Here is a 12,834-nt window from a genome sequence, read left to right as displayed (position 1 = left end):
GGGCTGGGAACTGAATATTCAGGGGTTTACGTCCTATCAAAAGACACACAGGTGGGCAGAGGGGGTGGGGTAGCTCTGTTGGTAAGGAATGAAATTCAGTTCCTTGTGAGGGGAGACATAGAATTAGGAGATGTAGAGTCATTGTGGAGGGAACTGAGGAATTGTAAGGGTAAAAAGACCATAATGGGAGTTATCTACAGGCCCCCAAACAGTAGCCTGAATATTGGGTGCAAGTTGAATCAAGAGTTAAAATTGGCATGTCGCAAAGGTGGTTATGGGAGATTTCAACATGCAGGTAGATTGGGAAAATCAGGTTGGTACTGGACCCCAAGAAAGGGAGTTTGTAGAGTGCCTCCGAGATGGATTCTTAGAGCAGCTTGTACTGGAGCATACCAGGGAGAAGACAATCCTGGATTTAGTGTTGTGTAATGAACCAGATTTGATAAGGGAAATGAAGGTAACGGAGCCATTAGGTAGTGACCATAATATGATAAGTTTTAATCTACAATTTGAGAGGAAGAAGGGAAAATCGGAAGTGTCAGTATTACACTGAGCAAAGGGGACTATGGAGGCATGAGGGGGGCCAAAGTTGACTGGAAAGAGACCCTAGCAGGGAAGACAGTGGAACAACAATGGCAGGTATTTCTGGGAATAATACAGAAGGTGCAGGATCAGTTCATTCCAAAGAGGAAGATTCTCAGGGGAGTAAGAGGCAACCGTGGCTGACAAGAGAAGTCAAGGACAGTATAAAAATAAAAGAGAAGTATAAAATAGCAAAGATGAGCGGGAGGCCAGAGGATTGGGAACTTTTAAAGAGCAACAGAAGATAACTAAAAAGGCAATACGGGGAGAAAAGATGAAGTATGAAGGTAAGCCAGCCAAGAATATAAAGGAGGATAGTAAATGCTTCTTTAGGTATGTGAAGAGGAAAAAATTAGTAAAGACAAATGTGGGTCCCTTGAAGACAGAAACTGGTGAATTTATTATGGGGAACAAGAAAATGGCAGACGAGTTAAATAGGTACTTTGGATTTGTCTTCACTCAGGAAGACACAAACAATCTCCCAGATGTACTCGTGGCCAGAGGACTTATGGTGATGGAGGAACTGGAGGGAATTAATTTGCATTAGGCAGGAAATGGTGTTGGGTACACTGATGGGACTGAAGGCTGATAAATCCCTAGGGCTTGATGGTCTGCATCCCAGGGTACTTAAGGAGGTGGCTCTAGAAATCGTGGACGCATTGGTGATCATTTTCCAAAGTTCTATAGATTCAGGATCAGTTCCTGTGGATTGGAGAGTAGCTAATGTTATCCCACTTTTTAAGAATGGAAGGAGAGAGAAAACGGAATTATAGACCAGTTAGCCTGACATCAGTGGTGGGGAAGATGCTGGAGTCAATTATAAAAGATGAAATAGCGGAACAATAGCCGAGTCAGCATGGATTTACGAAGGAGAAATCATGCTTGACTAATCTTCTGGAATTTGTTGAGGATGTAACTAGGAAAATGGACAAGTGGATGTGGTGTACCAGGACTTTCAGAAAGCCTTTGATAAGGTCCCACCTCGGAGATTAGTGGGCAAAATTAGAGCACATGGTATTGGAGGTAGGGTATTGACATGGATAGAAAATTGGTTGGCAGACGGAAAACAGAGTAGGGATTAGCAAGTCCCTTTCAGAATGGCAGGCAGTGACGAGTGGGGTACCGCAAGGCTCAGTGCTGGGATCCACAGCTATTTACATTTACAATATACATTAATGATTTAGATGAAGGGATTACAAGTAACATTAACAAATTTGCAGATGACACAAAGCTGGGTGGCAGTGTCAACTGTGAGGAAGATGCTATGAGGATGCAGGTGACTTGGACAGGTTGGGTAAGTGGGCAGATGCCTGGCAGGTGCAGTTTAATGTGGATAAATGTGAGGTTATCCACTTTGGTGGCAAGAACAGGAAGGCAGATTATTATCTGAATGGTGTCAAGTTAGGAAAAAGGGAAGTACAACAAGATCCTTGTACATCAGTCACTGAAAATAAGCATGCAGGTACAGCAGGCAGTGAAGAAAGCTAATGGTGTGTTGGCCTTCATAATAAAGAGGAGTTGAGTATAGGAGCAACGAGGTCCTCTGCAGTTGTACAGGGCCCTAGTGAGACCTGGAGTGTGTGTTATGGTCTCCAAATTTGAGAAGGACATTCTTGCTATTGAGGGAGTACAGCGTAGGTTCACGAGGTTAATTCCCGGGACGGCTGGACTGTCGTATGTTGAAAGGCTGGAGTGACTAGGCTTGTATACACTGGAATTTAGAAGAATGAGGGGATATCATTGAAACATAAGATTATTATTTATTCACAAAATGCTGGAGTAACTCAGCAGGTCAGGCAGCATCTCAGGAGAGAAGGAATGGGTGACGTTTCGGATCGAGACCCTTCCTCAGTCTGAAGAAGGGTCTCGACCCGAAACGTCACCCATTCCTTCTCTCCTGAGATGCTGCCTAACCTGCTGAGTTACTCCAGCATTTTGTGAATAAAAACCTTCGATTTGTACCAGCATCTGCAGTTATTTTCTTATATAAGATTTTTAAGTAATTGGACACATTAGAGGCAAGAAACATGTTCCCAATGTTGGGGGAGTGCAGAACCAGGGCCCACAGTTTAAGAATAAGGGGTGGGCCATTTAGAACGGAGATGAGGAAAAAACATTTTCACCCAGAGAGTTGTGAATGTGGAATTCTCTGCCTCAGGGGGCAGTGGAGGCCGATTCTCTGGATGCTTTCAAGAGTTAGATAGAGCTCTTAAAGATAGCGGAGTCAGGGGATATGGGGAGAAGGCAGGAACGGGGTATTGATTGTGGATGATCAGCCATGATCACAGCTCAAAGGGCCGAATGACCTCCTGCTGCACCTGTTGTCTATTGACCCACTGAGTTACTCCAGCACTCTGTGTCCTTAAGTTCACACATCTGTGTGCTGCTGCACGTAAGAACTTCGCTGTTCCGTTTTGGAGCATTGGATCATAACTGGAATGCAGTGTTGGCGCACTCCGGCGGCACTGTTGACAGCAGAAACAAGGTAGTGTGGCCGCAGGGCCAGCCCGGCGGGAGGGAGTGTGTGTGTGACCCAGGGGGTGGGGTGTGAGCTGGGGGTGTGTGTGGGACGGGTGTGTGTGTGTGGCCCGGGGGGTGGGGTGTGAGCTGGGGGTGTGTGTGGGGCGGGTGTGTGTGTGTGGCCCGGGGGGTGGGGTGTGAGCTGGGGGTGTGTGTGGGGCGGGTGTGTGTGTGTGGCCCGGGGGGTGGGGTGTGAGCTGGGGGTGTGTGTGGGGCGGGGGGTGGGGTGTGAGCTGGGGGTGTGTGTGGGGCGGGTGTGTGTGTGTGGCCCGGGGGGTGGGGTGTGAGCTGGGGGTGTGTGTGGGGCGGGGGGTGGGGTGTGAGCTGGGGGTGTGTGTGGGGCGGGTGTGTGTGTGTGGCCCGGGGGGTGGGGTGTGAGCTGGGGGTGTGTGTGGGGCGGGGGGTGGGGTGTGAGCTGGGGGTGTGTGTGGGGCGGGTGTGTGTGTGTGGCCCGGGGGGTGGGGTGTGAGCTGGGGGTGTGTGTGGGGCGGGGTGTGAGCTGGGGGTGTGTGTGGGGCGGGTGTGTGTGGCCCGGGGGTGGCCAATGCCGATGTCCGCGCCTATATAAGCAGCCAGCGGCTGGAGCAGCGCGACCGACCGGCTGGCGGGCGGGAACAGGTCGGAGACACCGACTCCCACCGAGCGGCCGGGGAGCAGTGACTGACTGACCGACCGATAGACGGAGTGTGCGACTGGCTGTCCCAGTGTCACTGGCAGTGAGTGAGTGAGGGAGCGGCCGGGGAGCAGTGACTGACTGGCTGTCCCAGTGTCACTGGCAGTGAGTGAGTGAGGGAGCGGCCGGGGAGCACTGACCGACCGATAGACGGAGTGTGCGACTGGCTGTCCCAGTGTCACTGGCAGTGAGTGAGTGAGGGAGCGGCCGGGGAGCACTGACCGATCGATAGACGGAGTGTGCTACTGACTGTCCCAGTGTCACCGGCAGTGAGTGAGTGAGGGAGCGGGCGAGCGGAGCCACACACCTGTTGCCGGGAGCGGAGCTGCCTGACTCGAGCCTGGATGCTGTCCGCCGGCGCCATGCCCTGGGAGCGCTGCTCGCCGAGCCGCGACTACCGCTGCCAGAAGCGCTGCAAGATGTCGTCGTTCGCCTTCTACCAGGCGGTGCGCGACCGGCTGCCGGTCTGGCTGCTGGAGGAGATGAGGACGACCGAGGTACTGCACTGGGAGGAGAGCGGGCGGGCGAGCGCCTACTCGCCGTCCGAGGCGCTGCTTTACGCGCTGGTGCACGACCACCGGCGTTACGGCCAGTACTTGCTGAGGGAGCACCGGAGCGCGGCGCTGGCGTCGCCAGGCGGCAGCTTCAACGTGTGCGGCTGCCCGGGGTCGGGGGGCCCGGGGCCACACCTGGCGCTGGCCGTGCGCTACAACCGTGTGGAGGCGCTGGCGCTGTTGCTGCGGAGCGCGGGCCCGGAGCGCGCGCGCCTCCTCAACGGCCGCGGCTCGAGCGGCGATGGCGGTTGGGGTTGGGGCTGCGGCTGCGGCTGCGCGGGCGCACGCGGGAAGCCGCCGCTCCACCTGGCGGCCGAGCTGGCACGCGCCGAGTGTGCCGCCCTGCTCCTCGCGCACGGCTGCTCGCCGCGCCTCACAGACGGCCAGGGCCGCACCGCGCTGGACACGGTCCTCGCACAGCTCCGCCACCACCACCCGCACACCCCACAGCCGCACCTCCTCGCCTGCCTCCACACCCTCCTCCTCTTCATGCCCCGGCCACACTTCCACATGCAGGCCGAGCTGAGGACGGACGACGCCCTGTGGCGGCGGCTTCTGCCCCACGACGTCTACCAGTGGCTTTCGGGCCGCAGCCCGCCCTCCCTCTCCATGAGGGCCATGCAGACTGTGATGGCGGCCATCGCCCCCGAGCGCTTCCCCGAGGCTCTGGACGAGCTGCCCATCTCCCACCTGCTCACACACCTGGACTTCAAGCAGGCCGCCTCCGACTGCAAATGGTAGAAAGTGCCGGTGTGTGTGCGCTGCTTTACAAGACACAGAGTGCTGCAGTAACTGCAAGAAAAGAATTTGCACTTAGCACGCGTGACAATAAAAGCACCACTGGACCAGTAACTCAGCGGGTCAGGCAGCACCTCTGGAGAGGGTGGATTGGCAACATTTCTGGTCGAGACCCTGCTTCAGACTGTAAATGGTGCAGTTTAGTGCTCCTAGAGATTCACACAACAAAGACTCTGGTTGCAAAAACGTCCTCTAAGAAAGCGTCAAGTATCTTCCGCAGCGTTGCCAATTGAATTTTATGGCTCCTTCATTTAAGAACACTGACAAATGAACTGGAAACTTGGCGAAAGAGTTCGGTGATGTTAAGATGAATTTTTAGACATCTGTGGGTTATAACTTTGTTTTAAACTTTTGGGGACAACAAAAACACTACCCCATACAATGCATTTTGATGTGAATTGTTATCTATGCATTCGGGTTTCAATACCCAGAGTAAATAGTTGTTTTGATTAACAACGTTTAATGGATATGTCTCCAATCAGTGTTGGAGTATTGTGAGCATTTTAGTACTACTGTTATTTAAGATTGCTGCTGAAGCAGACCCTCTGTATTGAAGGTGACTCATGTTTGTGGGTTTGATGTGGACAAGGTTAAAACCACAGACTCTTCCACTCATACGCAGTGGGATGGTTGCCCAAATCCAAAGGAAGAAGTGTACCTTCCTTCTGTTGTCTGCACAGAACATCTTTGTCTTCCCCATCCATGCTAAACAAAATGCAGGTCCCGCCACTTAGAGTAGTCATGGGGCAGAGATTCCTTGGTGTAGGAAGGAACTGCAGATGCTGGTTTAAACCGAAGATATCACAAAATGCTGGAGTAACTCAGCGGGCCAGGCAGCATCTCTGGAGAATAGGAATAGGGGATGTTTTGGGTTAAGACCCTTCAGACTGAGAGTCAGGGGAGGGAAACTAGAAATATAGAGGGTGATAGAGAGATATAGAATAAATGAATTAAATATATGCAAAAAAGTAACAATGATCAAGGAAATGGTTCATTGTTGGCTTTGGGCTAGGTATTAACGAGTTATACAGACAATGAAACTCACCAGGGGCGACTGAAACTAGTACAATGACGGGTGGAGGAGGGATGGAGAGAGAGGGGATGCAAGGGTTACTTGAAATCAATATCATACCACTAAGGCGTAGCCACAGACACTCATATGGGCCTCAGCTATGCCTACCTCTCTGTAGGGTAAGCTGCCCAAGCGAAATATGAGGTGCTGTTCCTCCAATTTGTGTTTGGCCTCACTCTGACAATGGAGGAGGACAGAAAGGTCAGTATGGGAACGAGAGGGGGAGTCAAAGTATTTGGCAACCAGAAGATCACGCAGGTCCAGGTGGACTGAGCTGAGGTTTTCAGTGAAACGATTGCCCAGTCTACATTTGGTTTAGCCGATGTATAAGAATCCACATCTGGAACAACAGATACAGGAGATGAGGTTGGAGGAAATGCAAGCGCACATCTGCCTCACCTGAAAGGACTCTCCAGGTCCCTGGACAGATTTGAGGGAGGAGGTATAGGGACAGGTGTTGCATCTCCTGCAGTTGCAGGGGAAGGTACCTGGGGAAGGGGTGGTTTGGGTGGGATGGGAACCAGGAAGTTGCGGGGGGGACGGGGGGGGACAGTCTCCACTGGAATGTGGATATGGAAAGATATGACGTAGTGGGATCCCATTGGAGGTGGCATATCTGAGGAGAATGCGATGGCTGATGGGGAGAAAGGTAAGGACTATGGGTACTCTACCCCTGTTGCGACTAGGGGGAGCAAGAGTGGAGCTGCGGGATACCGAGGACATGAGACACGTGTGAGGGCCTCATCTATGATTGAAGAGGGGAACCCCCGTTCCCTAAAGAATGAGGACATCTCAGATGTTCTGGTATGAAGCACCTCATCTTGGGTGCAGATACAGCATAGACGGAGGAAATGGGAGCAGAGTCTTTGCAAGAGGCAGGGTGGGAAAAAGTGTAGCCGAGATAGTTGTGAGAGTCAGTATGTTTATAATAGACGCCAGTCAATAGTCTATCTCCTGTGATGGAGATGGTGAGATCAAGAAAGGGGAGGGAGGAGTCGGAGAGTGTCTAAGTGATAGGATGGAAATTGGTAGTGGTTAATGAAGCCCATGAGTTCTGCATGGGTGCAGGAGGTAGCACCGATGCAGTCGTTAATGCAGCGGAGATAGAGTTCGGGGATAGGGCCAGTGTACGCCTGGAACAGAGATTGTTCAACGTACCCTACAAAGAGGTAGGCATAGCTGAGGCCCAAAGGAGTGCCTGTGGCTACGCCTTGGATTTGGAGGATGTGGGAGGAGTCGCAGGAGAGATTCCTCGGTGTTGGGTGGGTAGGGAGGGGGTTGAGGTTAATTCTCCGGAGGAAGCTTTGAGCATGTTCTTTAATCTGTTTCCCCCATATGCCTGTTAATATCTTCCCATGATGGACCTCTGAGTAGAGGTTCCATTTTAGGAGTTTGATGCTAAGTATGTAAATGACATGGCCTTCACCGTCTGACTGAATTTAACTTGCTCTTCAGAATCAGTGATGTTGATGAAGTTTTTAATTTATCCTTTCTGAAATGTTGGTGTCTTTCACCACATCTCAGAACCATGTAGAATTCGGGGATCACAGTTCAGATTAGTTTATTGTAACATGTGCTGAGATACAGTGAAAAGCTTTTTGTGTGCTATCCATTCAGCGGGAAGACTATACAAGATTACAATCAAGCCATCCACAGTGTATAGATACAGTATAAAAGGAATAACATTTAGTGCAAGATAAAATCCAGTAAAGTCTGATTAATTGCTTCAAGGCTACGATCATTATGCCATTTTGAGGGCTTGGTCTTTAAGTTCCATTTTCTTCAACTGATCAAATGGTGTCTTGGCACATTGATGACTGGTGAATTTCACCAAGTAGCAGCTTTCAAGATATGGAAAGTCAGTGATATTTGCTAAGGGCACGCTATGTACCTTTACAGTTTCAGGCAATGGGGAGCACTTTGGTGAAACACTTTGGCATGCAAACTTTGAGTGTAAAGCCCATCTTCTCTTCTGACTCAATGAAAGTGTTGATGATGGCTTGAGGTTTGCCTTTGAAAGCATAGAGACATAGGCGTCGTCTGTGCGCTGCAGCGCACAGAAGTTGTGCTGACTTTGATTCAAGAGCAAAGTTGTCGTAAGTAGTTCTGAAGACTGGAGGGTGGCAAATATGCTTTTATTCAAGAAGGGCTGCAGGGAAAATGCTGGAACTATAGTCCAGTGAGCTTAACATCTGTAGTTGCAAAGTTACTGGAGGGTATGCTGAGGGATAGGATATACAAGCATTTAGATGGACAAAGGCTGATTAGGGATAGTCAGCATGGTTTTGTACGGGAGAAGTCATGCTCACAAATCTGACGAGTTTTTTGAAGACGTGACCAAAAAGATTGATGACGGCTGAGCTATAAATGATATAGATTTCAGTAAAGCATTTGACGAGGTTCCTCAGTGTCGGCTGCTCTGGAAGGTTAGATCACATAGGATCCAAGAAGAGATAGCTGAATGGATAGAAAATTGGCTTCATGGAAGGAAGCAGAGGGTGATGGTGGTGTGCCTTCGGGTTCAGTGCTGGGCCTGTTACTGTTTGTCATTTATATATCAATGATTTGGATGAGAACATACTTGGCAAGATTAGCAAGTTTGCAGATGATACAAAAGTGGGTGGTTTTGCAGATACTGAAGATGGTTGTGAAAAATTGCGGCAGGATCTTGATCATTTGGTCAAGTGGGCTGAGGAATGGTTGATGGAATTTAATGCAGAAAAATTGAGGTGTTACATTTTGGGAAGTCTAACACGGGTAGGACCTACACAGTGAATGGTAGGGCTCTGGGTAGTGTTGTAGAACAGAGGGATCTAGGAGTGCAGGTGCAGAGTTCCCAGGAGGTGGAATCGCAGGTATATCGGGTGGTCAAAAAGGCTTTTGGCACATTGGCCTTCATTGGCCAGAGTATTGAGTATAGACATTGGGAGGTCATGTTGCAGTTGTATAAGACATTGTTGAGGCCACATTTAGAGTATTGTGTTCAGTTCTGGGCCCCATATTATAGGAAAGATGTTGTCAAACTGGAAAGGGTACACAGAAGATTTACGAGGATGGTGCCAGGACTAGAGCTATAGGAAGAGGTTGAGTCGGCTGGGTCTCTATTCTCTGGAGCTCAGGATGATGAGGGGTGATCTTATAGAGGTGTATAAAATCATGAGAGGAATAGATTGGGTAGCTGCACAGAGTCTCTTGCTCAGAGTAGGTGAATCGAGGACCAGAGGACATTGGTTTAAGGTGAAGGAGAAAAGATTTAATAGGAATCGGAGGGGTAACTTTTTCACACAAAGGGTGGTGGGTGTATGGAACAAGCTGCCAGAGGAGGTAGTTGAGGCTGGGACTATCTCAACATTTAAGAAACAGACAGGCACATGGATAGGACAGGTTTGGAGGGATATGGCCCAAATGTTGGCAGGTGGGACTAGTGTAGCTGGGACATGTTGACCGAAGGGCCTGTTTCCACACTATATCACACTGACTCTAAGATTAGCTTCCCTCCCATAAGAGGTTTGTTGCGGGTGAGGTGGAACATTGTGTTGAGAAAGATATTGTGGCAATGTTTTGACATCCAGCTGCCTACCACAGATATATCAACACCAGGGTTTTTCTCAACCACCTGCACCTGTGAGCTGCACCCCAAATCACAGTGTGGATTCCATCCACCCAGCGGTACCATGGACATGACCTTCAACACACATCACCTCTAAGAAAAGTATTGGGAGCCACATCAATCACTGTACATGCATTTTTTTAACCTTACCTATGCCATTGATTCCATCAATTGAGAGGGACTGTGCACACCTTCAAATTTGGCTGCCGACAGAAATTCAGCTCCAATTCATGCCAGCTCCTTTTATGCATTATGGCACAGCTACCACTGGGTCTCCAAAGAACCATTCTTAGTGGCAGATCATAATCATACTTTATTAGCCAAGTATGTTTTGCAACATACGAGGAATTTCATTTGCCATACAGTCATACCAATAAAAAGCAACAGGACACACATAATACATTTTAACATAAACATCCACCACAGTGACTCCTCCACATTCCGCACTGATTGGAAAGCGAAAAAAAGTTCAATTTCTTCCTTTCTTTGTTCTCCCGCGGTCAGGGGCCTCGAACCTTCTGTTGACGAGACGATCTTACTCCCGTAGCCGGCGGCGTTTGGGCCCTCACATTGGGGCGATCGAGCTCCTGCTTGGGGGGGGGGGGGGGAACTCAGCTCCCTCGCGCCAAGCGATCGGACCCGGGTTGGGGCTGATGGAAAACTACCTGCGATTTGGAGCTCCCGACCTCGGTCTCTACCCGAGACTGCGAGACTGAGGGCTCCTCGATGTTAAAGTCTGCAGACCGCAGTTGGAGCGTCGATCCCAGGCAAGGGATGGTAAGTCCAAGCCCCGCGGTTGGGCTCAAAGTCAGTCCCGAGCAAGGCCTCCAGCTCCATGATGTTAGGCCGCAGAGCGACCGGAGATACGGTCCGGAAAACAATCGCATCTCCAGCAAGGTAAGAGATTGAAAAACAATTTCCCCCGACCCACTCCCCCAACCCCCACATAAAACAAACCAGAGAACATTAACACAAACTTTTAAAGCATACAGAAAATAACAAAAAAGACAAAAGTACAGACAGACTGTTGGCGAGGCTGCCATTGCTGATGGCGCCACCCGATGGAACGGGTGGGCTAAATGCCACTGATAGCACAAAGAGAATATGAGCGGGTGTCACCTATAGGAGCCATTTATTCACAAAATGCTGGAGTAACTCAGCAGGTCAGGCAGCATTTCGGGAGAGAAGGAATGGGTGACGTTTCGGGTCGAGACCCTTCTTCAGCCTGCCCTCCTATAGGAGCCATATATTTGTGCTTGGTATCTTGATCCTTCAATCATTGTAGAGTAGGCGTAGCTAAAAGTGCAAGATCTTCAAAATTCCAATTTTACACATGAGGGGACTTGCCCACAGATTGCATGTGTGTAACAAACAGAAATGAACATATGGATTGAATTTTCCTCACAGAACAAAGAAAACATAAATTAGTTAAGTACCAGTTGAACATAGCCTCCATGTACATATCTCAGTAACAACAAAACACAACCCAAGTAAACAGTCAATTTAAACCCATCCTTTGGCAAATTGCCATCCAGAATGAGAGCTAATAAAACCGAGTAGTCCCATGGTAACAACAGATGAATACTAACATATCCCATGACATTTTAAATATTTAGGCTGGAGTTAATCTGAGTTTACATGAAGATCCAAAGGTATTTTTCGTCGTGACTTGCAGAGTGCTTTCACATAATAATTAGGGTAATTTTTAAGTCAACATATTTCTCAAGGCGTGGGTCGTGATGAGGGTGATGGGTAGTGTCATCTGTGCGTCAAGTAAGAATTTATGTTTTACTTGGTGTTTCTAGCAAAGGGTTTACATGCTTTGAGCTTGAACATATTTTTATTGTAACTACTCAATGTAAAGCTCATCCAGAGACACAGGGAACTGCAGATGCTGGTTTACCAGAAAGGACACAAAGAGCTGGAGTAACTCAGCGGGTCAAGCAGCATCTTCGAGAACGTGGATAGATGACATTACGGGTTGGTTCTTCAGACTGCACTAGGTTCATCCACCTTGCAGTTAGTTTTATCCCTTGTACATTTTCTAAAAGATCGCTGCAAGAGGACCAGGGCTGGGAACTGAATATTCAGGGGTATACGTCCTATCGAAAAGACACAAAGGTGGACAGAGAGGGTGGGGGAGCTCTGTTGGTAAGGAATGAAATTCAGTCTCTTGCAAGGGTTGACGTACAATCAGGAGATGTAGTCAGTATGGATTGAACTGAGGAATTGTAAAAGTAAAAAGACCCTAATGGGAGTTATCTACAGGCCCCCAAAAAGTAGCCTGGATAAAGGGTGTAAGTTGAATCAAGAGTTAAAATTGGCATGTTGCAGGTGGTTATGAGAGATTTCAACATGCAGGTAGACTGGGAAAATCAGTTTGGTACTGGACCCCAATAAAGGGAGTTTTGGAGTGCCTCCGAGATGGATTCTTAGAGCAGCTTGTACTGGAGCCTACCAAGGAGAAGGCAATTCTGGATTTAGTGATGTGTAATGAACCGGATTTGATAAGGGAACTCAAGGTAAAGGAGCTATTAGGAGGTAGTGATCATAATATGATAAGTTTTAATCTAAAATTTGAGAGGGAGAAGGGAAAATCGGAAGTGTTATCCCACTTTTTAAGAAAGGAGCGAGAGAGAAAACAGGGAATTATAGACCAGTTAGTCTGACATCAGTGGTGGGGAAGATGCTGGAGTCAATTATAAAAGATGAAATAGCGACACATTTGGATAGTAGTAACAGGATCGTTCCGAGTCAGCATGGATTTACGAAGGGGAAATCATGCTTGACTAATCTTCAGGAATTTTTTGAGAATGTATCTAGGAAAATGTTCAAGGGAGAGCCTTGTCTATTGTCTATTAGAAAATTGAGGAAGCAATGCTTCCATAAATCTCGATTGCCGGGTTTAAATTAAAGTTACTGCATAAGCTTACCTTGAGCTTCTGAGACACTTTGCCAACCTGACTGGTGCCATGCTCCTGACCCTCAGTTTCCCTCACCAGTTCATTTACAATTTATTTTACAT

At 48.8% G+C, this 12,834-nt stretch overlaps 1 protein-coding gene across 1 annotated transcript; it reads left to right on the top strand.

Moving 5' to 3' along the window:
* Window positions 1–3,771: 3,771 nt before the first annotated feature.
* Window positions 3,772–6,682, top strand: LOC144597115 (ankyrin repeat domain-containing protein 9-like). The gene has a single exon (XM_078406015.1). It carries the CDS (start codon window positions 4,120–4,122, stop codon window positions 5,068–5,070), a length of 951 nt encoding a protein of 316 aa, XP_078262141.1. The 5' UTR covers window positions 3,772–4,119; the 3' UTR covers window positions 5,071–6,682.
* Window positions 6,683–12,834: the final 6,152 nt, after the last annotated feature.

The sequence above is a fragment of the Rhinoraja longicauda genome, chromosome 10, assembly GCF_053455715.1.
Source record: "Rhinoraja longicauda isolate Sanriku21f chromosome 10, sRhiLon1.1, whole genome shotgun sequence".
Lineage (NCBI taxonomy): Eukaryota > Metazoa > Chordata > Chondrichthyes > Rajiformes > Arhynchobatidae > Rhinoraja > Rhinoraja longicauda.
This window is presented reverse-complemented; position numbering and strand designations above follow the sequence as displayed.